Source organism: Protomyctophum parallelum (assembly GCF_964188405.1).
Source record: "Protomyctophum parallelum genome assembly, chromosome: 4".
NCBI lineage: Eukaryota > Metazoa > Chordata > Actinopteri > Myctophiformes > Myctophidae > Protomyctophum > Protomyctophum parallelum.
The window spans coordinates 52,562,355-52,587,957 of record NC_139700.1 but is presented as its reverse complement, the minus strand read 5'-3'; the positions used below and the strand labels follow the sequence as shown (position 1 = coordinate 52,587,957).

The 25,603-nt window shown below is 48.0% G+C and overlaps 2 protein-coding genes across 2 annotated transcripts in view; both read right to left on the bottom strand.

Moving 5' to 3' along the window:
- Positions 1-23,795, bottom strand: part of ppm1h (protein phosphatase, Mg2+/Mn2+ dependent, 1H) — a gene marked incomplete at its 3' end in the record, with an annotated part of 80,837 nt that extends 57,042 nt beyond the window's left edge. The window contains exon 1 of the mRNA XM_083762876.1: positions 23,282-23,795. Coding sequence (XP_083619002.1) covers positions 23,282-23,544 — 263 coding nt within the window. The 5' untranslated portion in view covers positions 23,545-23,795. The remainder of the gene's footprint in view (positions 1-23,281) is intronic.
- On the bottom strand, positions 7,149-9,263 carry LOC310858001 (solute carrier family 15 member 2-like; the record flags this gene model as incomplete). The annotated part of the gene is made up of 1 exon (XM_083764045.1): positions 7,149-9,263. The coding sequence occupies one exon, from the start codon at positions 9,261-9,263 to the stop codon at positions 7,149-7,151; it is 2,115 nt and encodes a 704-aa protein (XP_083620171.1).
- Positions 23,796-25,603: the final 1,808 nt, after the last annotated feature.

The following is a 25,603-nucleotide window of genomic DNA, read 5'->3' as shown; positions in this document are numbered from 1 at the left end:
CGCCGCCCCCTAGTGGCCACTCTACCCCTGAGCCACTGCCGCCCCCTAGTGGACACTCTACCCCTGAGCCACCGCCGCCCCCTAGTGGCCACTCTACCCCTGAGCCACTGCCGCCCCCTAGTGGACACTCTACCCCTGAGCCACCGCCGCCCCCTAGTGGCCACTCTACCCCTGAGCCACCGCCGCCGCCCCGCATTCTATGCGCGTGACCGAGGAACACACATGTGGGCCAGTTAAAACAGTTTCCGTGCCGGGAATGGTTTAATCCAGGTTACTGTCGCTGCGATATACGACATACCCGCCTTTTGTTTTATGTGTTTAATCCGCTGTATTGTAATAAATAAAAAGAAACTCCGTCTTCGTCGCGGAGATAGAGACTAGATGCATTCTTTTTGATGACGAAACCGGAAATCGTCACATGCTGTGGGGCTGCTAGGGCTTCTGGGAAATTGAGGCCAATGCAAACGAATGGGGTTCAACGCCTCATGGAGGAGGCTCCTGTACTGCGTCTTCCGGGTGCACCAAGATGGCGGGTGGTGCGGTCGTTCATAACAAACGGGGGAAGCTTTTTTTGCTGGATTTTCGCAGATTAAAAGCCCAAATAATTCAGCGTATGCTCTAAAGGCAATACAACAATCTCGGCAGTGAAGGGGGGTTGATTAAAATGCGGGTTAAGCGTTTAAAACCGTCAAACTGTTAAAAAAAAGAAAAGAACTGTCAGGATGTAGAAGACATTTTTAGAATCTGATCTCAGGTCAGAATGGGATAATGACTAAATTGGGGGGAAAGGGGGGGGGGTGAGAAAAAGAAAAGAAAAAACTAAGACGGAATACAAAGCAGTCAAGCCTTTCATCTGTGACCAGAGAGGAGAGAGAGCGTGCGTGTGTGTGTGTGTGCGTGTGCGTGTGCGTGTGCGTGTGCGTGTGTGTGTGTGTGTGTGTGTGTGTGTGTGTGTGTGTGTGTGTGTGTGTGTGTGTGTGTGTGTGTGTGTGTGTGCGTGTGTGTGTGCGTGCGTGCGAGAGACACGGGCTGTCATATTTCACTAAACTCATCTTCACGTCGTCCCCAGACTTCCAGTTCACCTTGGGGGCCTGGATATGGATTATACTGTATGACCTTAATTACACTGTCTGCACTGTGGCTGGAAGTGCTCCAGAGTTTTTTTGTACTTTACACTGTAACTTAAAAGCGGCTTTGGGCTCGTTTTTATAAAGTCGCTTGTAAATAATTGGTAGATGCGTTTAATTTTTCTTTCTTTCTTCTACTCGTACTGCTCGCTACTAAAGTGTAGTTGTAGTTCTACTAAAGTGTAGTTGTAGTTCTACTAAAGTGTAGTTGCTCATTTGGGGCTTTGGGGCTGTTCTTGTCTGCTGTATATCAAGGAACATATCAAGGATGTATCATGTATTTGTCTGCGGACCCCCATCTGACAATATTCTTTCACAATCCCTACCTTTTAAGAAAAGTCCTTTAGTAAATAAATGTACTTAGTTACTTCCCACCACTAGACAACATGCAACATGGGCTGTCATCTCCACTTACCCCACTTTGACATTCTGCCCCTAACTCTGACGCGGTGGATGGAAGGCCTCTGGTGATGACCTTAATTACACCGTCTACACTCACTACACTGTGGTCTAGTAGCGTGGCCTATTTCTGGTCTCGGCCAACTTTCCTCTGTAGCACTGACTGTGTCTGTAGTTGTGTCTGTAGCACTGACTGTGTCTGTAGTTGTGTCTGTAGCACTGACTGTGTCTGTAGTTGAAATACATCATGTTGCTGAAGTGGCAGAAAGCAGCTCTGCTGGGGATCGAGAACCGACTGGTTTGTGGAGCAAACTGTAACACTAATAACTAGGCCAACCGTATACGTATCGCTCGCTCACTGCTATACCAACCAACCACACACTGTGTGTGTGTGTGTGTCACTGTTTTAACCCATTCTGACCTGAGATCAGATTCATACGAGGTTTCCACTGGACACACACTGGTCTGATTATTAACCCATTCTGACCTGAGATCAGATTCATACGAGGTTTCCGCCGGACACACACTGGTCTGATTAATGAGCTCATAATGCTTCTAAGTGGGTTTAAAAATAGGTGTTTGTGCTGAGGAAACGCATTCCAAACTAGAAGAAGTATAGAATGAGTTGTTTTTCTTTTCTTTTCTAGTAAAAGGGTATCTTTGAAAAACAACCCTCTCTCTCTCTCTATGTCGTCCTCAGACGAGCCCTCCATCGGCGTCTCCAGTCATCTCGGTTCTCCATACATCTGGCCCGCTCAGTTGTACTGTCTTTAGTACTGTACGTCCACATAGGTATAGTTTAGTGCTGTACATCCACATAGGTATAGGTGTTAGGGATGCCGCTGATTAATCAATTTTCCGATTAATCGTCGGAGTCTCCGAAAACCGATTTTAATATTTCATAATCAAAATCAAAATAAAATAAAAAAATATTTTAATTTTTATAATAGCCAAAATATAGGCTAATAAGTAAGGCTGCATGATATATCGAACATGTACCTTCATCAGAGTGGAGAATATAAGTATGAATCAAGTTGCCCCTCTCTCTAACAGACACAGTTAACGATTAAGTGCCTGCCTGCCAGACAGACAATCAGATGAAATGAAGGCAGGTGTAGAGTAGAGTGTAGACTAGTGAACTGAACGTTTTCTCTTTATATTAAGTACTTTCATACCAGCCCCTTATGAAACTACTTCTCCCCAAATCCAAATGGATTTCATTTTCCATCCTGAATGGCAGTAACTATAGCATACAAAGATAACTGAGGAGATCTCCACAAAGGTTCATCCTCCTTACTGCTAAGGAGTAGCAGGAGTAGGGGGTCCCTGGAAGAACATATTTTCAGATGGGGAGTCAGCGGCCAAATACCTAAAAAATTGTGGGGTCCTTGACATGAAATATTGAGCACCACTGATATACTGTAGAAACAGGTATTTCAGAAAACTGTCAGGATTAAATTCCGATGTCATGTCTGCAGTGGGTTAAGCACTACAGTGTTGTCTTTCTTTGCATAATATACTATAATCCAAAGTGGCCATTTATCCCCGTCACTAGAGGACTATTGTTTATCACATTCACTCTGATCTTGCACTTGTAAGTCACTCTGGGTAAGAGCGTCTGCCTAATGCCTACTGTATACCACGTTGTAAATGGTCTTAACCCATTCTGACCTGAGATCAGATTCATACGAGGTTTCCACTGGACACACGCTGGTCTGACGAACCCATTCTGACCTGAGATCAGATTCTAAAAATGTCAGTCGTTCTTCGATTCTTCAAAAATAGCAGACCTACAAGCTCGTATCACGCCACTCGGTGGCGCGATATGAGCTTGTAGATCTGCTATTTTTCAATAGCTAAAGCATAACATGATGCCGACACCAAAATGGGTGCCCGGTCAGAATGGGATAAGTGCTCTGCTGCAGACCGGGAGTCTCAGACTACTGTATATAAATACTGTACTGTGCAGTGAAATCATTGAGTTTATTTTTAATTGACTTCAATTGAATTCTCATTGAGAAGAGACAAGACATGCTCTTTATTAGTTAACAAGTGTTTTGCTAGCTTTATTTGAAAAGGATATGCAGGGACCTCCATATAAGATAATTAAGGTTTTGACGGCTCTAGCAGTGATTCTCAAACCGTTTAATTTCAAGGACCCCTACGGAACCCCATTGAATGTCATTTCTATCTCTCGGATCACCAATTTATATTGTAAAAATCAATGTTAATTTAACTCTGAGAGTGAACAACTCTGAGAGTGAACCAAATGGACCCGTTAATGGCTTAAGTGGTTACTCAGATTCACCGGCGTCATCTACGGGGGTGCAGAAGCGCAGCTGCACCCACTGGCATTGTTTTAATAGCAGAATATGCACCCACTGTCGTGACTGTCCTGAATGAAATGTCACGTAGTCACATACCTTGTGCAGCGTCGGGCGCGGGCCAGATAGGTGTTGGGTCGCCGCCCATGGGCATTCAAATGCTAATAAGGTGGCTTTTGTTCTGCTGCCAGGTAGAGAGTATGTCGCATACATACATTACAGTACAGGATGCATTTCCATTTGACTACGAATCTACGATGATGAACACCGACTCTACAAGTAGCTGCCGAGGCTGACAGCACTATCTTCAGCGCCAACACAACGGCTCTTTTAAGAGCAGCTAATAGCCAGCCGCCGAGCAAAAGCCGCAAAATATGCCCGAAAATATCAACCCTACTGGAAAGAGACATTTACCTGGATCACGTACATTAAATGGTACGTCAATAAGCGACCGCCAGAAAGCGACTGCTAGCTGTTTATCATTGATCATGCTGAAATGTTGAAACAAAATACTGAAACAATTTAATGTGTTCGTTGTGAACTGAAACACTGTGTTCATTAGCAAATTGTAAATAAAGTAGGGGAGAGCCGCCAACGATGTAACACTTTGCACGTTTCATTTTTTTACTCAGATATCCGTTTATCTACACATGTAATATTTTCAGGCAACGGACCTACACATGTCAGCTACCATAAACCACTTCAAGTTATTTTTTTTATAAAACAGGTCGGGAGTTATTAAACCGAACGTGGACGCTGTTCCAGTGTTACAATTGCTGCGCATGTCGGATTAATTGGCATGCATGATAAATGTAACAACGCTAAAAAACATCATTAAACATATCGTTTTCAGCTTAAAGCAATTATATTTCATTGAAGCAACTCCTTAGCATTGTTTTCATACCATAGACGTGATAAGAAAATGTATCAAAAATAAGGGAAATATTAAATAGTAGCCTATCGGGTGTACCAGTTTGGGCTTTTTTTTATTATTATTTTGTTGGCACCCACCGCCGCTATAGGAACGTGACGCGGCTGCTCAGATTAATTGAGTTTCATAGATTATAGATATGTGGATTCATTGAAAAATAAATATGTCCAAAATAACTTAGGAAGCCACGTTCAAAGTGGTTGAAATAAAAAACGTCAACATTTCTCACATGAAACAGTGTAGTGCTGTACTATACAGTATGTGTTCAGTGAACCCTCAACTGTACATTATGTTTCATACACGGTATACCTTCCTCAGTGTTCAACACATTCTGTACGGGAACCCGTTTTGGTGTTAGCATCATGTCGTGCTTTAGCTATTTAAAAATAGCAGATCTACAAGCTCGTAACGCGCCACCGAGTGGCGCGCTACGAGCTTGTAGGTCTGCTATTTTTGAAAAACCGAAGAGCGACTGACATTTTTTAGAATCTGATCTCAGGTCAGAATGGGTTAATCAGACCAGTGTGTGTCCGGTGGAAACCTCGTATGAATCTGATCTCAGGTCAGAATGGGTTAAAAAAAAAACATTCGGTGGTAGCATTCTGGTTGCTGATCAACATAACCAAAGTCATCGCCAACTGGTCCTCTTCTGAATGGACAGATTTGAGTATGGACCCGCCCACTTGCTGTGAAGATGGGTCAAACATGGGTGAAGTGGTCCTTTAATATATTAACCGATTCAGGCCTGACGGCGAGAAAAAAAAAAGTTTTCTAAATCATGACAATTTTCGGAATATATAATATTTGAAATATTTGAGGCCACCGAGTGGCGCGCTATGAGCTTGTAGATCTGATGTATGTAACCACCAAAAGGGTTCCCGCTCAAAATGGGTTAATTATTAATATTTAATATTTTTTTTATAATGGAATTACATTTGGTGTTTTTTCCTCTTTTTTTGTTGCTGCTGTTATGGTTTAATGTGACTATGTTTCACATTTGGGGCCCATTGGCAGCTTTTCTGGTAGAAACAAAGTGACCAAGTCTATCATAACAAGTCCTTTTTTCAACATTTTATATTATTTTTTTCCATATTAATTTGAATATGGTTCACATTTAGTGAATTCATAATATCACATACAGCGCCTGCGGTGTCTCCATATTTGGGCTTTGATCTGGCTGAAACTTGTGTTTCCAGCTTTTGCGGGAGAAACAAGCGACGAGGTTTTATAACGAGCCCAAAACACCTTTTTTTTTTAGTGGTGCAACCACTCCAAGGAACAGCAATGTCCCTATGTCCTAGTACCAATAGGAGGTGCTGTTGCACCACTCGCTTCAGACTGGTCTGAAGTTTATTTTAAAGAAGAAAAAAAAAGATGCATAGTTACAGAGACAATAACTGTGCTTCCATCAACCATGGGGCCTGTTGGGCCCCTCCAACATCTTTGAACAGGCTTGGAGAAATGACATGGTTTATTAAATCGGCGCATTCGGTCTGGGTTATTTCAATATACCAATAATAAGCAGACGTGCCAACTTTTTCTCCCCAAACATTTTATATATTATTCGGTATAGTCGGTATCAGCCGGTAACACGCGGGGAGTCTGTCCCCGTTACAATGCACTAGACCCCTGGGAGATGGAGTCTGTCCCCGTTACAATGCAATAGACCCCTGGGAGATGGAGTCTGTCCCCGTTACAATGCAATAGACCCCTGGGAGATGGAGTCTGTCCCCGTTACAATGCAATAGACCCCTGGGAGATGGAGTCTGTCCCCGTTACAATGCAATAGACCCCTGGGAGATGGAGTCTGTCCCCGTTACAATGCAATAGACCCCTGGGAGATGGAGTCTGTCCCCGTTACAATGCAATAGACCCCTGGGAGATGGAGTCTGTCCCCGTTACAATGCACTAGACCCCTGGGAGATGGAGTCTGTCCCTGTTACAATGCAATAGACCCCTGGGAGATGGAGTCTGTCCCTGTTACAATGCCCTATAGACCCCTGGGAGATGGAGTCTGTCCCTGTTACAATGCACTATAGACCCCTGGGAGATGGAGTCTGTCCCCGTTACAATGCAATAGACCCCTGGGAGATGGAGTCTGTCCCCGTTACAATGCAATAGACCCCTGGGAGATGGATCGCTGAGGTGGAACAACACCTACCATCAGCTCCCAGTACTTCTTGTGGCACCCAAGCCGTGCTACTCATACGCTGAGTTGGCGGTATCCGGGAATCGAACCCATGAACTTGTGGTCCAAAAAGGCGAAAGCTCTACCAACTGAGCTACCCGGACACTTGGCAAAATGGCTGGCTCGTGTCTAGTAACAACAACCAACGAGTGAAAAGCCAAACCACGGTTTCGACATGGTTACACTTCGAGGCTGCTCTCCATCTTGTTCAGATCTACCTCTTCCGTTTGGTTCTTCTTCTTGGGGACGACGACGTCGTCGTCCTCCTCTTTCACGTTGACGACCTCGTCGGGGTCAACGTAGGTGTAGAAGTGGGCCATGACGGAGAAGATCAGGCACACGACCAGCGAGAGCGCGGCAAACAGCAGGAACTCCAGCCACTGTTCCAGACCCGCCCCTTCCGCCACGACCAGCACGATGATGTTCCCGACGGCGATGGTGAGCAGATAGCCGGCCTGCAGGACCGACTTCATGCTGGCCGGGGCCTGCGAGTAGGAGAACTCCAGGCCCGTGATGGAGAACATCACCTCTCCGGCCGTGATCAGGACATACATGGGGACCTGCCACGCGATGTGGACGCCGCTGGCCATCACGTCCTCCATCCTGTGCGCCTCCAGCTTACCCGACGTCTCCAGCAGGAGCACGGTGTAGGCGGCTCCGTGGGCCAGCTGGCCCAGGTCCAGAGAGGAGCAACTCTTTGACGCCGTGTGACATTTAACGTCCGGATAGCGGCTCCTGGTCAGGGTCATGTATGGAGACGGGTCATAGTTGGCGGGCACCGTGATGACCTCGTCTCTAACGGTCAGAGTCACTGCCTCGGGCCGGGCGTTGATGAACCTCAGAAGGGGGTCCCCGCTCGCACTCTTCTCCGTGCGGTCTTTCACAAGTTCACACGAGACTCCAGTGACTCCGCGATACAAGATGAGAGTGTGGGCTTCCTGCGGCGTGAAGGTCCGAGTGCACTCGGACGTTTCGCCGTTAAAAGTGACCTCCATGTTCAGTTCCTTCATGGCATCCCCTAACGGAAGCCTTACATATTCAGCAGGGTCCTGAAGGTGTCCGATGGGCAGCTTAAACAGGTCACTGTGTCCTGGGATCTTTAGGGCGACGTCGTTCCCTGCCAGGTTGAAGACCTGCAGGAGACATTGCCCCGGAGGTGCGGGCTCCACCATTGTCTTCATCACGTTCACCTCCACCAACATGGCTACTCCGAAGGCCAACGCTGCAAAGATCATTCCCACGGCCATCTTCCTGAGGGGCGTAACGTTGACTTTGCAGAAGCCAACGAAGGGGTATATGAGGAAGTCAAACATGGGCACCATCAGAAGGATGAGCAGAGGGTTGATCATCTGCATTTGGTCGGGCTTCAGGTTGAAGCCGTCTCCGAAGGCCATGTTCATCCTGGTGGCTTGGAGTGTCCAGCGTGAGCCTTGCTGATCAAAGAGAGCCCAGAACATGGGGAGAGGGATGAAGAGGACGAGGACCCTCAGGACCATCTTGATCTCCGTGATCAGACGGCTGGGGAAGGTCTCCTCGGCCCAGTCCAGCCAGTGTTCCCTCGGCGGGGCGTTCTTCGCGCTCTTCCAGCGGTTGCTCACGGCGGACCCCATGCACTTCCAGACGTCCAGCAGGACGTTCCCCTGAGGAGGACCCTTCTTGTACATCCCGCTGCCGCCGACGAACACGAGCAACGCCACGACCATCAGGGCGGCGGGAACGCCGAACGCCAGAGCGTAGCAGTCGCCTCCGAAGCACTTCACGTCTCCCCGCAGCGACGGCGTGATGACGGTCGACAGGAGGCTGCCGGCGTTGATGGCCATGTAGAAGACGGAGAAGAACCTGGCCCTCTCCGTCACGTGTTCCTCGTCGAACTGGTCTCCTCCGAACGCCGCCACGCACGGCTTGATCCCTCCCGTGCCGAAGGCGATGAGGACCAGACCCAGGATGGACAGCGCCACGTGCGTCGTCCCGTCTCCCACCGTCGGAATGGCCCCGACGGACTTGAACAGATGGCCGAGGACGTAGACGATGGACAGGTAGACGATGGTCTTGAACTTGCCAATCCAGGAGTCGGCGATGATGGCCCCCAGGATGGGCGTGAAGTAGCAGAGGCTGGAGAAGCCGTGGTAGACGGCCGTGGAGAGGTTCTTGTCCCAGCGCAGGTAGCTCACAAAGTAGAGCATCAGCACGGCCTTCATGCCGTAGTAGGAGAAGCGTTCGCAGAACTCGTTCACCACGATGAACAGGATGCTCAGCGGGTAGTTGGTCCCGGGGATCTTCCTCGTCGTCGTCATGACTGCAGTTGTTGGGGTTTCCCGATTCTGTCGCATAAATAAGTCTCGATTAAAAGCATCCAAATCCGTCACACTGGTGTCGTCTGGGATGGAAGGACGCGTACGGTATATTTATGAACCGGCCTGGGTCATCTACGGCGACAGCATTACGACATTACTACGACGTCAATAATGTTAGTTACGGTAGGGGGGTTTATTTAGACACCCCTGAATGCAAGTAGGCCTACCCAGAATTCTCCGGTTTCACAAACATCTCCCCAACCAACCCACCCACCACCCCCCACTTGGTATATACCATCTGAGGATCTACCGGGCCCACCTCAGATCCCCACCTTGCAGCTAATTACTTGCACAAGCAGAGCACGCAAGTAATAGTTTTCGTCCAGTGCTTGGATGCGTATGTGGCCGTTTGATGTGTGTGCGCCGTGCCAGCGTATGACGTAATGACTACTTGTGCTTGATATGGCATACCCTGACGTCATGCTACGATACATACGCAAAGTAACCACATTATACCGTTAACCCATTCTGACCTGAGATCAGATTCATACGAGGTTTCCACTGGACACACACTGGTCCGATGAACCCATTCTGACCTGAGATCGGATTCTAGAAATGTCAGTCGTTCTTAGATTTTTCAAAAATAGCAGACCTACAAGCTCGTATCGCGCCACTCGGTGGCGCGATATGAGCTTGTAGATCTGCTATTTTTCAATAGCTAAAGCATAACATGATGCTGACACCAAAATGGGTGCCCGTTCAGAATGGGTTAATCAACTTACAATTTACATATACATAGCTGAGATTTGACAGTTTGTAGCAGTCGACAGTACTTGCGCGCTCTGCTTGCGCACTAGCAGGGCCATTTATGGCCTACTTGTGTGCAACAAGCAAGTAGTCACTCGACAGAGTGCAGTTCTAGTCAGGGATATGTTTGAAAAGCTCAGGGAACAAAGTCTTGGGACTTAATGAGAGCCGTTTGTTCATCTGTGCAAGACATCACTCTATAGTCTGTAAGCCATTATGTCCAAAACTACTGGGCCAAACTGCACAACCAGTATGTCAATTTGTAGCTATGATTCCCTGCTTTCATATTATGACATGAAAAACAGAAGTGAAAATGTCCCTAGAAAATTGCTACCCTAGCAGCAACCCTCTTTGGGAGAGGGGGCGAGACTCGACAACCGCCTCCATTCACCCATTCTGAACGGGCACCCATTTTCATGTCAGCATCATGTTATGCTTTAGCTATTGAAAAATAGCAGATCTACAAGCTCGTAGCGCGCTACCGAGTGGCGCGATACGAGCTTGTAGGTCTGCTATTTTTTTTTTATCGAAGAACGACTGACATTTTTAGAATCTGATCTCAGGTCAGAATGGGTTAATCAGACCAGTGTGTGTCCAGTGGAAACCTCGTATGAATCTGATCTCAGGTCAGAATGGGTTAAATGCCATTGTGTGTATGTCTGTCTGAGTAGGACCCATTGACCCCTGCACACTGAGCAGTCAACTGATTGGGGTTGATTGGTGCACGCACGCACGCACGCACGCACACACGCACGCACGCACGCACGCACGCACGCACGCACGCACGCACGCACGCACGCACGCACGCACGCAACGACACGACACGACACAAACAATAAAAGTATAGTTGAGTGGTGTGCAACCCCTCCTATACAGAGCTTTGTGTGTCCCTGGCTGTGTCCAAGTTTGGAAATAGCCTCTGGTTGGTTTTCATCACCAAGTGTCACTATTACACACACATATTAACTGTATATATATATGATGATTTTTATGTTTTGATTAAGCGTTCCATGATCCATCATGCTCGTTTGAAGGACGGCAAGATGGCTATTTCAACCAATCACATTGCTTCATCGAAATGACCTGTTGAAAACTAGTAGTTGTTGTTTCGTTATGTATATTGTATAAACACAGGACAAACTTACATATCATGCCTTAATTTGATCAGGGAACTAACTCTCTCTCTATATATATATATATATATATATATATATATATATACATACATACATACATACATACATACATACATACATACATACATACATTCCGAAAATAGCGACGTGTTCTGTGAGCTTATAGAGATTATTATGTTTTGTTTGTGTGTGTGCGTGTGTGTGTGTGCGTGCGCGAGCGAGCGAGATAAAGAGTGAAGGAGGATGAAAGGGCGGAGGAGTGAATGAGCTATATTCTTTGACATCTCCCCCTCCCCCCCATCTACAAAGGGTCTGACAGCACACAGAGAGAGAGAGAGATAGATGGGGAGAGAGGAAGAGAGAGAGAGAGAGAGAGAGATGGGGAGAGAGGAAGAGAGAGAGAGAGAGAGAGTTTTCTTTGACAGCTGCTTTTGCATGTACGACATTTCCCATAAATAAAAGCCACCTGAATTGAATTGGACGGAAGGACGGACGGACGTGGGACAATTTACAATGTAGGCATTTAGCAGACGCCCTTAATCCAGATCGATTTACATTAATTAAGCAGTAACAAAAAGCATGGCATACAGTACATCACATACATAAAAAGTATAGTTATCATGAAACATGCGTAAGCTAAGAACGTAACAGTGGAATACCTATATAATGATACTGTGGTGACCCACATCCAGAGACTGTGAGAGACTGTGAGAGACATTCACCCGAGGGGTAATGGTGCCTTTAAGAGCACGGGGGAAAGATGGCGGTGCTTCCGGTTCCGGGGTGTTGTTGCTGTTATTCTCACTACAGGGTATCTGTATTGTATTTACATATACTACACTATACATCTCGGATGTGTTTGGGGAGAGCGTTCCAGAGGGCAGGGGCGGGCACAGAGAAGGCCCTGTCGCCCCACAGAGGGCAGGGGCGGGCACAGAGAAGGCCCTGTCGCCCCACAGAGGGTAGGGGCCACAGAGACGGCCCTGTCGCCCCACAGAGGGTAGGGGCCACAGAGAAGGCCCTGTCGCCCCACAGAGGGTAGGGGCGGGCACAGAGAAGGCCCTGTCGCCCCACAGAGGGTAGGGGCGGGCACAGAGACGGCCCTGTCGCCCCACAGAGGGTAGGGGCGGGCACAGAGAAGGCCCTGTCACCCCACAGAGGGTAGGGGCGGGCACAGAGAAGGCCCTGTCGCCCCACAGAGGGCAGGGGCGGGCACAGAGAAGGCCCTGTCGCCCCACAGAGGGTAGGGGCGGGCACAGAGAAGGCCCTGTCGCCCCACAGAGGGTAGGGGCGGGCACAGAGAAGGCCCTGTCACCCCACAGAGGGTAGGGGCGGGCACAGAGAAGGCCCTGTCGCCCCACAGAGGGTAGGGGCGGGCACAGAGAAGGCCCTGTCGCCCCACAGAGGGTAGGGGCGGGCACAGAGAAGGCCCTGTCGCCCCACAGAGGGCAGGGGCGGGCACAGAGAAGGCCCTGTCGCCCCACAGAGGGTAGGGGCGGGCACAGAGAAGGCCCTGTCACCCCACAGAGGGTAGGGGCGGGCACAGAGAAGGCCCTGTCACCCCACAGAGGGTAGGGGCGGGCACAGAGAAGGCCCTGTCGCCCCACAGAGGGTAGGGGCGGGCACAGAGAAGGCCCTGTCACCCCACAGAGGGTAGGGGCGGGCACAGAGAAGGCCCTGTCACCCCACAGAGGGTAGGGGCGGGCACAGAGAAGGCCCTGTCGCCCCACAGAGGGTAGGGGCGGGCACAGAGAAGGCCCTGTCACCCCACAGAGGGTAGGGGCGGGCACAGAGACGGCCCTGTCGCCCCACAGAGGGTAGGGGCGGGCACAGAGAAGGCCCTGTCACCCCACAGAGGGTAGGGGCGGGCACAGAGAAGGCCCTGTCACCCCACAGAGGGTAGGGGCGGGCACAGAGAAGGCCCTGTCACCCCACAGAGGGTAGGGGCGGGCACAGAGACGGCCCTGTCGCCCCACAGAGGGTAGGGGCCACAGAGAAGGCCCTGTCGCCCCACAGAGGGTAGGGGCGGGCACAGAGAAGGCCCTGTCACCCCACAGAGGGTAGGGGCAGCCACAGAGAAGGCCCTGTCGCCCCACAGAGGGTAGGGGCGGGCACAGAGAAGGCCCTGTCGCCCCACAGAGGGTAGGGGCGGGCACAGAGAAGGCCCTGTCGCCCCACAGAGGGCAGGGGCGGGCACAGAGAAGGCCCTGTCGCCCCACAGAGGGCAGGGGCGGGCACAGAGAAGGCCCTGTCGCCCCACAGAGGGTAGGGGCGGGCACAGAGAAGGCCCTGTCGCCCCACAGAGGGTAGGGGCGGGCACAGAGAAGGCCCTGTCGCCCCACAGAGGGTAGGGGCGGGCACAGAGAAGGCCCTGTCGCCCCACAGAGGGTAGGGGCGGGCACAGAGAAGGCCCTGTCGCCCCACAGAGGGTAGGGGCGGGCACAGAGAAGGCCCTGTCGCCCCACAGAGGGTAGGGGCGGGCACAGAGAAGGCCCTGTCGCCCCACAGAGGGTAGGGGCGGGCACAGAGAAGGCCCTGTCGCCCCAGGTTTTTCGTTTGATCCTTTTTGGGACCTCAAGGAGGTCCAGCGTCGCTGGACCTGAGGGAGCGGGATGCGGCGTGTGGCTTGAGGAGATCGGAAAGGAAAGGAAAGGTACTATGTTTACCCTGCAGGGTAACTGGACTAAGCTCAAGAACTTGTTTACAGCCAGGCCCTGCTCATGGAACATTTCATGGTAGGGGTTCAATGCCTTGTCCAAGGGCATTTCAGCGGTGGTCATTTTAACCCATTCTGAACGGGCACCCATTTTGGTGTTAGCATCATGTTATGCTTTAGCTATTGAAAAATAGCAGATCTACAAGCTCATATCGCGCCACCGAGTGGCGCGATACGAGCTTGTAGGTCTGCTATTTTTGAAAAATCGAAGAGCGACTGACATTTTTTAAAATCTGATCTCAGGTCAGAATGGGTTCATCAGACCAGTGTGTGTCCAGCGGAAACCTCGTATGAATCTGATCTCAGGTCAGAATGGGTTAACGTGCCGGTCCGGGGATACGAACTATAGCGACCTTTCCGATATCAAGACCGCTCCGCAAACCGTTCGACCACCGCTGCCACCGTAGAGGTAGGGGGAGCCAGGTTGTGCAGTGATTTGTAGGTGGTGAGGAGTCATTTGAAGTCGATTCGTGTATGTGTGCAACTGCAAAATGTGGAGTGAGATGGAGCACTAGGGGGTGGCGTGAGACCCTCCACAATGCTGACTCGAACCGAATAGGATGTCTGCCTTGATTAGCGTGCCTGGACGGACGGTAAGGATTTCATCACTTGCGCAGGAAACAGACTTCAAATCCGGGGTACAGGCGGAAAGTCACGCAACTCTGACTCCTTTTTTTTTTTTATCTACATTTTTATTCCACGATTATTGTTGTAACCCATTTTTTTCACGCAGTGTCAATTGTCTATTGTAATGCTGGATGCTTACACTCCCTCCACGAACTGACCTCATGCTTCCTTCTAAGCATGAGGAGTCCAAGCCGCTTCTTTTCACCTGACAGAGGGGGGGGGGGGGGGTTTCCCCGGTTGGACGTAGCACATGGAAGGAACTCGTTATTCCCAACTAGTTCCTTTCCCCTCCATCAGGCCAGTTTAGGGACCATGGGACACGGGGAGAACATGCAAACTCCACACAGAAAGGCCCGTTTGAGGGGGCACGGTGGCACAGTTGGTAGTGCTGTCGCCTCACAGCTAGAAGGTCCTGGGTTCGATTCCCGCTCGGGACGCTGTGGGTGCTGGCGGCGTGTTTCCTCCTCCGCGTCATCAGTGCCCATACCCGAAGGCGGGGTTGGTCGAAAGGGCCTTTCTGTGTGGAGTTTGCATGTTCTCCCCGTGTCCCCTAGGGTAGGTACCCTCACAAAAAACATGCAGTAATCCTGGTCACTAAACTGCCTCCCCCTGGCCAGCCGGGGCGCCTGATGGAGGGGAAAGGAACTGGTTGGAATAACGTGTTCCTTCCACGCGCTACGTCCAACCAGGGAAACTCCCCCCTGTCAGGTGTAAAGGAGCAACTTGGACACTCGGGCATGAAGGAAGCATGAGTTCAAGTCCGTTGCTCTCCCCTTGTCCCCCATATATGGGGACTAGGTTGCTCTCCCCTTGTCTCCCATATATGGGGACTAGGTTGGTCTCCCCTTGTCCCCCATATATGGGGACTAGGTTGGTGGAGGGTGTGTAGAGCCCAGGATCACATTAGATGATTGACACAGGGGTGAAAAATGGGTTACAAAACCGTGGGATAAAAAAAAGAAAGGCCCGTTTTCCAACCCCACCACGGGCACTGATGACGCGGAGGAGAGAACACGCCCCCCCCCCCCCCCCAGCACCCACAGCAGGTGCAGCTCTAACTCCGAGAGCTACAGACCCGTTCGTTAAGTGTCCATTTGGACCAGTCCCTCAGAGCCCATTGCACATTGAGAACCAGTGAGCCGGATGTTCTGTGGGCAACCACCCAACACATTTCAGATGCTGACTCACTGGCATCCGAGCTCATTTTACCATGGTACAAGAGGATGTTGTGCACAAGCACATCATCTCAATAAGAGCCTCTCTCTCTCTCTCTCTCTCTCTCTCTCTCTCTCTCTCTCTCTCTCCTCTGGAAGTGTGATTTCACAACAGCAATGCCTGCTGGTCCGACCAGCTGTTGACACATCCCCCAGGCAGGGACCAGGCAGGGACCAGGCAGGGACCAGGCAGGGACCAGGCAGGGACCAGGCAGGGACCAGGCAGGGACCAGGCAGGGACCAGGCAGGGACCAGGCAGGGACCAGGCAGGGACCAGGCAGGGACCAGGCAGGCAGGCAGGCGGGCGGGCGGGCGAGGTGGCGTGCACTGCATGCCCGCTGCTGGCTGATAAAATGCCAACCAGACCGTTTATAACACAATTTATTTAAAAAGGGAAAACACAGCCTGGCTGCCACCCTCATTCACTCACTGGCTTCCCGGAGGCTTGTGTTCTTGTCTTGTCTAGAGTACGTGTGTCGTGGGTGTATTTATTTATTATAAGCATAATTTTATTTAAATCCTTCATGGCAGCTTTAGTGAGCCGGAGCCCACGTGTTATTTCTTTTCTCTTTTTCTTTCTCCTTTCTTTCTTTTTTTTTTTTTTAATTTTAAATGTGTACAAACACCCACAACAACCAAGCATGTGCTTTAGTAAAAACAAAACTAAAACTAAAGAATGTCCTCAGTGAGGTGGAAACCGTTTTCAGGATTCAAATTCAAAAGTATAGCGGATTGACAACTTAATCAGACTAGTGTGTGTCCGGTGGAAAACCTCGTATGAATCTGATCTCAGGTCAGAATGGGTTAAGACATGCTCGTTTTGAGCTGGTCGATCTGCTACGTGTGATGCTTTTGTGTGACGCTGTCTGTACGTCTGTAGCACGATGAATTACTTATTTACTTCATGAAAAAACACAACGTTAAAATATGGAGATAAGAGATGTCTGCCCCAGAACTCTTTTTGTATAGCAATAGCAGCTTTCATGACATCAAATGCAGCACAAAGTGTAAAAAGTGTAACTAAGAGATCAACCAGCTCAGTGGTCTTGTGGTTAGCGTGTCCGCCCTGAGACTGGGAGGTCGGGGTTCGATCCCCGGCCGGGTCATACCAAAGACTGTAAAAATGGGACCCAGTGCCTCCCTGCTTGACACTCAGCATCAAGGGTTGGATTGGGGGTATAAGTCCCTGAGACATACTAGCGTCATGTCCAGGGGGTGTACTTGTACATCAAGCTGCCTCACGCTACAGAAACAGGAGATAGGCTCCTGCCCTATGGGCCTCATGGCTCGGCAAGGCCGAAAAGAAAAAAGAACACAATATTAAACATACTAGATTAAAAACAATCCGATCAAGAACAAATTGAAGGGAGGCTCCCACAGAATTCCCTCAGGTTCATTCACTTTCATATTCAACCACACAGACCACCTGTCACCTATTTAGGTAGAATAACTTCACTAAGGAACAACCGCACGGTAGTGCTGCACAATTCATCAAAAAAAAAAAGGATTGAGATCTAGATTCAGACACCTACACCTATCTAAACTTGAGCCAGAATGGTGCAGCAGTAGTTGGCTGTCCTATTCGTTTTAGTTACTCAGATCAGCCAACGCAGGGAAACTGGAAGTCCCCTCACTAAAAACGCCGGGACAACGCTTCACACGTCCCAAACTCTTCTCCCTTCTGGCTCCAAAACTGTGGAATGCACTTCCCATTGCAGTCAGAACTGCAGCATCACTCCCAATCTTCCGCCGTAGCCTGAAAACCCACCTTTTCAGACTCCATCATGGCCCATAGCACTTACCCTACCCCCTTAGATAGCATTTATGTTGGCTTAGATAGCATTTGACACAGACTTATAGCATGTTATGTAGACAGCACTATAATTGCATTGTATATAGTCATAGCACGCCATAGTACATATGTATAGCATAGTAGTAAATATGTATAGTTTATATGTATAGTGTATGTATAGTTTCATTATATATTATATTCCACTGTTACTTTCTTAGCTTACGCATGTTTCATGATAAATGCTTTTATGTGATGTATTCCCATGCTTTTGTTCTTGCTTAAAAGTCGCTCTGGATTAAGAGCGTCTGCTAAATGCCTAAATTGTAAATTGTATAGATGCATGTGTCGCTTGGATGAGTCTGTGAATAGCGTCATCGTCAGTATAAATAACCCTGTCAAAAGTTGCACTATTTACTCCTCTAGCCTTAAAGGCCTGTATTTATAACTGTCACAAATGCCTGTCTAACATGTACAGGACTGTTTTTTTATTGGATGTATTTTGTATGTTTTTCTATGGACCCTGAGTCTGCAATAAAGGCATTCATTCATTCATTTATTCTCATGTTTTTGCTACAAGAGAGAGACTTTCAGAAAGGTCTATGTTTAAAGCCACAGTAGTTGGCTCCAGGTGCCATTATGTTTTAATCTAGTAATGTTCAGCAACTATACAGACTAAAGACAATAAATGTTTTCACTTGGCAATTCATGTTTTCAAAGTTAGAATTGCGTGAGAATCGTGATCGCAATTCTTGTGGAGGAAAGAAAAATCAAGATTCACAGTTTAACCCATTCTGAACGGGCACCCATTTTGGTGTCGGCATCATGTTATGCTTTAGCCATTTAAAAATAGCAGATCTACAAGCTCATATCGCGCCACCGAGTGGCGCGATACGAGCTTGTAGGTCTGCTATTTTTGAAAAATCGAAGAGCGACTGACATTTTTAGAATCTGATCTCAGGTCAGAATGGGTTAATCAGACCAGTGTGTGTCCAGTGGAAAACCTCGCATGAATCTGATCTCAGGTCAGAATGGGCTAAAGACAATAAATGTTTTCACTTGGCAATTCAAAAAATTTCAAAATTAGAATTGCGTGAGAATCGTGATCACAATTCTTGTGGAGGAAAGAAAAATCACAGATTCACAGTTTGAGCAAGAATGGTGCACAGCCCTACAGGCTACCGCACAGAGTCTACGACGTATTGATTAAAATATACTAAATCTACATTTACAGGAAACCACTAAAAGCTGGACATTGTGTTGACACAACACGTCACCCTGCATCAGGACAAGGCCTGGACTTCAGACCAGAGCTATTTGACCTGACGTTGTAACATTAGACGCAGAGAGAAGGATTGCGCTGCGCCGCACGCATGCAACGCACGCACACACACTGCTCTTGCACTTAATCCATTCTGACCTGAGATCAGATTCTAAAAATGTCTGTTTGAAAATGACAGTTTTCTGAAAAAGCTATGTTTCTATGTCAGTCGTTCTTCGATTTTTCTAAAAATAGCAGACCTACAAGCTCGTAGCGCGCCACTCGGTGGCGCGCTATGAGCTTGTAGATCTGCTGTTTTTCAATAGCCAAAGCATAACATGATGCCGACACCAAAATGGGTGCCCGGTCAGAATAGGTTAAGGTCTCACTTCATCTATGATAAGAACAGTGTATGAGACCTCGGGGACAGCTGGGTAAATAAAAAGCCATGTTGGAGGCATCGATTAAACAATCAGAGCTAGTAAGGCTGGAGGAATTACAGTAAAATCCATGACGTATATCAGATGACTCCAACGTGAATTTAACCTGTGAACCCACTGGATACTAATCTCTCAAGCCAAGGCACGACAAAATATTTGACTAGGGGCTGCATTTCTTTCTTTTTTTTCCTCCAATGTTTTGCCTCGTTTTGGGCGCTGTGCGTTCATAAAGTGCTTGCTTCATGGAAACAACATGAACACAACTTTTCATAAAGAATGCTGCTTCACACAATATGGCCATTTAAAAGGTATAGGAGGGCACCAAATAACTAAGGGACAACGTATGATAGACTACAGTTCATATAGTAGACAATGACATCAGTCGCTTTTAAAAACATCACACCCGTGTGAACTGAGTGGTGCAACACCCCCTCCCCTCTCTCATTAGCAGGCAACAGTGCAGCACTATCCCTCTCTCTGTTTCTGGCACAACAGCGCCCCCTACTGGTACTCATAGTCATATACTGGTGCTCATTAACGTCACATGGGTGAACACGGACATTTCTGTTCCTTGTGAGTGGTTGCACCACTCAAAAATATGTATTTATATGGAAATGAATTAACACTAGAACACTAAACATACATTTTGTCACACCATCACTAACCCATTCTGACCGGGCACCCATTTTGGTGTCAGCATCATGTTATGCTTTAGCTATTTAAAAATAGCAGATCTACAAGCTCGTATCGCGCCACCGAGTGGCGCGCTACGAGCTTGTAGGTCTGCTATTTTTGAAAAATCGAAGAGCGACTGACATTTTTAGAATCTGATCTCAGGTCAGAATGGGTTCATCAGACCAGTGGTGTGTCCGGCGGAAACCTCGTATGAATCTGATCTCAGGTCAGAATGGGCTAAACATGGGTATATATTTTACCCAATGCCATAAAATATATGGCATGTTTTCTTCCTCTGTTGGCAAGTCAAATATTGAACGAGCAAATAAAATCAAGCCGTTCTTTTCCCGCTGCTGTTGCTCTCCGTTCCATTACGTTACGTAACACGCACTAAGCTTATCCCATTCTGACCTGAGATCAGATTCATACGAGGTTTCCACTGGGACACACACTGGTCTGATGAACCCATTCTGACCTGAGATCAGATTCTAGAAATGTCAGTCGTTCTTCGATTTTTTTTCAAAAATAGCAGACCTACAAGCTCGTATCGCGCCACTCGGTGGCGCGATATGAGCTTGTAGATCTGCTATTTTTCAATAGCTAAAGCATAACATGATGCTAACACCAAAATGGGTGCCCGTTCAGAATAGGTTAGACTAGGAGGATGGGACCGCCACAGCTGTGAACACAACAGCCCCACGCTGTGTTAACGACACCGAGAAGAAGGATTAGATTATACTATAGGACTCCAGAACACCAGCAAGTATAATAACCACTGCAGTGTGCTCACACACACCAGGTGTTGATTTTTGACAGAAATTGATTTAGTTTTTATAGTCATAGTCTTTTGAATAAGATTTAATTTAGTTTTATAGTCATATTTTTAGACTGACTTCCTATGACGAAAGGAATAGGACGTAATCCTGTGACTAAATATCATATACGATTTAGTCAACTAAAATCTACAGTTAATTTTGTCTACATTGATGTTTTTTTGTTTGTTTTTAGTGGGCATTGATAGCATCGTAAATGCCTGATTTTACACTTCGTTGGATGCTGAAAATAACAGATCTACAAGCTCACAACGTGTTGTAATGTAATGACAACTATAATAACACATTCATGGAAAAAAGAATCACGCACTTTTGACCACAACAAATAGTGTGAAAGCAATTATGCTTTCTGGAATCCACTCTATGCTATCAGGACTGCCAGGGAAACTATAGACAACAGGCCCGGCCCGGGACACTTCTGCAGAACAGACCTCATGGCCAAGTCATTTGGACTGCCAGGGAAACTAGACCACAGGCCCGGGACACTTCTGCAGAACAGACCTCATGGCCAAGTCATTTGGACCGCCAGGGAAACTAGACCACAGGCCCGGGACAGTTCTATGTTATTTAGTCTGGAGTTGTCCTTTAACCTGCTATTACATATTATGAATAGCCTAGTGTACCCATTGTAGACACTGTAATAGAATCATCAGCCTTAATTTAACTCTTGGAGAGTGAAACCAAATGGACCCCGGCTTGGTTGGTGGTCGACGGATGGACCCATAAACGCTGAGAATCTGTTGTCTTAACTAGATAATATGCCAAATGTTTGTCATTTTGAATAACCAAAACAAACTAGGCTATTAATAATATGTAAAGGAAAGGAAAGGTACTATGTTTACCCAGGGTAAAACTGGACTAAGCTCAATAACTTGTTTACAGCAAGGCCCTGCTCATAGAACATTTCATGGTAGGGGTTCAAATGCCTTGCCCAAGGGCACTTCAGCGGTGGTAATTTTATGTCCCCCTCTCCGTGGGACAGTCCCTCGATTACAAGACGTTCAGGCGTCCCACAAATTGAGACCCTGTCATTGTGACTGGCATTGATTGATTGATTGATTGAAATATGTATTAATAGTTTGCAGAATTACAGTACAATTCAAGCACAACTCAAGACACTTCTATATAGCCAAAGAACAGAACGGGAATTCATCATACGATGCCTAACAGTCCCCTATACTAATAGTTGGCTTTCTAGTAGTATAGTAAAGCTCTCAATTCGTATGAGAGTTGTTTTTAAGCCTGTTAAAATAACATGAGAAATATCCCCTATATGCTACAGTTCCAAGTGGGCCATATATACCACACATGAGCATTTTAAAACAAAAAGTGAGGCGCCAGAATAAATGGTGCATTTATATAGCGCCTTTATCCAAGGCGCTTTACATAGACTGTGCATTACATTCACCCATTCATTCATACACCGATTGCAGCGGAAAAACCATGCAAGGCACCAACCAGCACACCAGGGACTCCGGGAGCAATTAGGGGTTCAGTGTCTTGCTCAAGGACACTTCGAGTAGACAGGAGGAGGAGGAGCCGGGATTCAAACCGCCGACCCACCACGGATCATTGGACGCCCTGCTCTACCTCCTGAGCCACAGTCGCCCCTCGAAGAATAATATATAGGCGACATCAGGCTGGCCATATATGGTGGAATATGACATCATTCAGTATGACTAACCCATTCTGACCGGGCACCCATTTTGGTGTCAGCATCATGTCATGCTTTAGCTATTTAAAAATAGCAGATCTACAAGCTCATATCGCGCCACCGAGTGGCGCGATACGAGCTTGTAGGTCTGCCATTTTTGAAAAATCGACAGAACGACTGACATTTTTAGAATCTGATCTCAGGTCAGAATGGGTTCATCAGACCAGTGTGTGTCCGGCGGAAACCTCGTATGAATCTGATCTCAGGTCAGAATGGGCTAATGATGTTAACCCCATCCTTCCTGTCCCACACAAAGCGATAGATCATAGATAACCTATAACACTACTTCTTCTGTCCCTCAAATGAACGGGATGTTTGTGTCCCAAATAATGTTTGTGTTTGGGATCTGGTCTCCCTATATACGCTTATAGGTCCTTGAAATTAAAAAGTTTGATGATGATGATGATGATGATGATGATGATGATGATGATGATTAAAATCATTAACATCATCATCAATAATAATAATAATAATCAGGTAATATTACCGTAATAAGCAGGTAGTGTTAGTGTACCATTTACGTGCATGAATTGAAGACCATATATTTCAACCTGTTTGACATCCTTCATACAAATCAAGTAGGCGCACAAATAATGCATAATGATGATGGAATGGTCCAGACAGACAGACAGACGTGGATGGGTGGATGGATGGGTGGGTGAATGGATGGGTGGGTGGGTGGATGGATGGGTGAATGGATGGATGGGTGGGTGGGTGCTGGGTGGATGCATGGGTGGGTGGGTGCTGGGTGGATGCATGGATGATGATCATAATAAACATGGCCAAAAAAACAACCTAAAACTCACTCTGCGTAGCCGGTGCTCCACGGCAGCCTCCGCGTCTCCTTCAGGATGAGGATGGGTCTCGCGACGTGGTCCGCGGAGCACTCGATCTCGTCCGGCGTCAGCCCCAGGAAGTCCGGCCGGGTGTAGGGGAACTTGAGCGGCAGCTCCGAGCCGTAGATGTGGTGGCCGTCCCCGCCACCACCGGGGCCCCCGGGGCCGCCCGGGCCGCCGGTCATCATGCCGCCCATGAAGCTGGCCACGGCCGATTTCACCCGCGTCAGCATGCTGGTCCAGGTCCAGGTTCTGGTGCTGCTGCTGGTGGATCCGTCCTATCCCTGCCGCAGCGTGAGTGAGAGTCCCCGTCCTCCCCCGGCACCACCACCTCCTCTTCTTCTTCTTCGTCAGCCTCCTCCTCCTCCTCCTCCTCCTCCTCCCGATGAAGGAGAAGGTGCTCCTCCGTGAACCGTGATGGTGATGATGGTCGTTTTGCCGTGCGGAGGAGGAGGAGGAGGAGGAGGAGGAGGAGAGCCGCGGCGTCTGCTGCTGCTGCTGCGGTCGTCTTCGTCTTCGTCTTCTTGTTGTCCTGCTTGACGAAAGACAACAACAACAACAGTGTCGCTGCTGCCGTAGTTCATTCAGTCACAGTGCCTCCAGTCCAGTCCTGCCCGGGGAGACATTCATAGAGCCCAGCTATGGATGGAGAACTGTCTGCATGGAGGCAGAAATGCGGAAACAAATGTCAACACGGAGCTGAGTCATGTGACGACTGAATTGGTTGGTTGGTCCGGTTGGTTGGTGCGTGTGTGTGTGTGTGTGTGTGTGTGTGTGTGTGTGTGTGTGTGTGTGTGTGTGTGTGTGTGTGTGTGTGTGTGTGTGCGTGCGTGCGTGCGTGCGTGCGTGCGTGCGTGTGTGTGTGTGTGTGAGCAGCTTATTTATGGACTATGTGGCACTATGCCCTGCTTCGTCGAATCGTCGTAGGACGGTGTTGCGTCGAAAAGCCGATCTTGACTGAGTGAATGACGAGTGACTCACTACTCATTCATGCATTCACTACTAACTATACTATATAGTATAGTGAACACACACACACACACACACACACACACACACACACACACACACACACACACACACACTGCTGATTGACTGACTTTCGGATCAACAAAGTGCGTTGATGATCCTGCAGGGAAAGATGAATCGAGCCTACACACACACACGCTGTATCTTGGGCAAAGTGCACGGACCGTACAGGCCTACCACAAACACGCGGTCAGTTTACTTTGCAGAGAGCTTATCTTGCACTGAATATATTACCAACTAGGAAGTGCGCCTGCAAAGTTGTGTACACAGATCAAGAGATTAGCTGCCTGTTTACGCAGAAGGACTGACAGACGGACGGAGTGCAAATCTATGTTTGGTGGAGACAATAATAATAATAATAAACGATAATATTAAACCATGATATGGTTATTATTACTAGTAAGTTATTACTAGCATTACACCTGCTCACTTTACCTGCAATACCTAATATTATTAGTTATTGTAGGTAAAGTGAGCAGGTGTTACTAGTAATAACTTACTAGTAATAATAACCATATTATGGTTATTATTGTTTATTATTCGATGTTATGAGTGTTCAGGCCAGGGCCTTAATTGTTTTGGTTAGTCGGCTGTATAAATGGAACCAAAAGGGAGTTGATTGAACTGGATGAATGGAGGTCGCGTGCAGGCATTAAAGACACCCTAGGAAGAGTGGACACCTTCTAATACTGGGCACTAAAACAGAGTGCAGGGCACCTTCTAATACTGGGCACTAAAACAGAGTGGGCACCTTCTAATACTAGGCACTAAAACAGAGTGGGCACCTTCTAACACTGGGCACTAAAACAGAGTGGGCACCTTCTAATACTGGGCACTAAAACAGAGTGGGCACCTTCTAACACTGGGCACTAAAACAGAGTGGGCACCTTCTAATACTGGGCACTAAAACAGAGTGGGCACCTTCTAATACTGGGCACTAAAACAGAGTGGGCACCTTCTAATACTGGGCACTAAAACAGAGTGGGCACCTTCTAATACTGGGCACTAAAACAGAGTGGGCACCTTCTAACACTGGGCACTAAAACAGAGTGGGCACCTTCTAACACTGGGCACTAAAACAGAGTGGGCACCTTCTAACACTGGGCACTAAAACAGAGTGGGCACCTTCTAACACTGGGCACTAAAACAGAGTGGGCACCTTCTAACACTGGGCACTAAAACAGAGTGGGCACCCGAGAAGATGAATGGCTGTATTTATGGATCAATGGATGATTGAATTAATGCATGGGACGTTTGGGAACT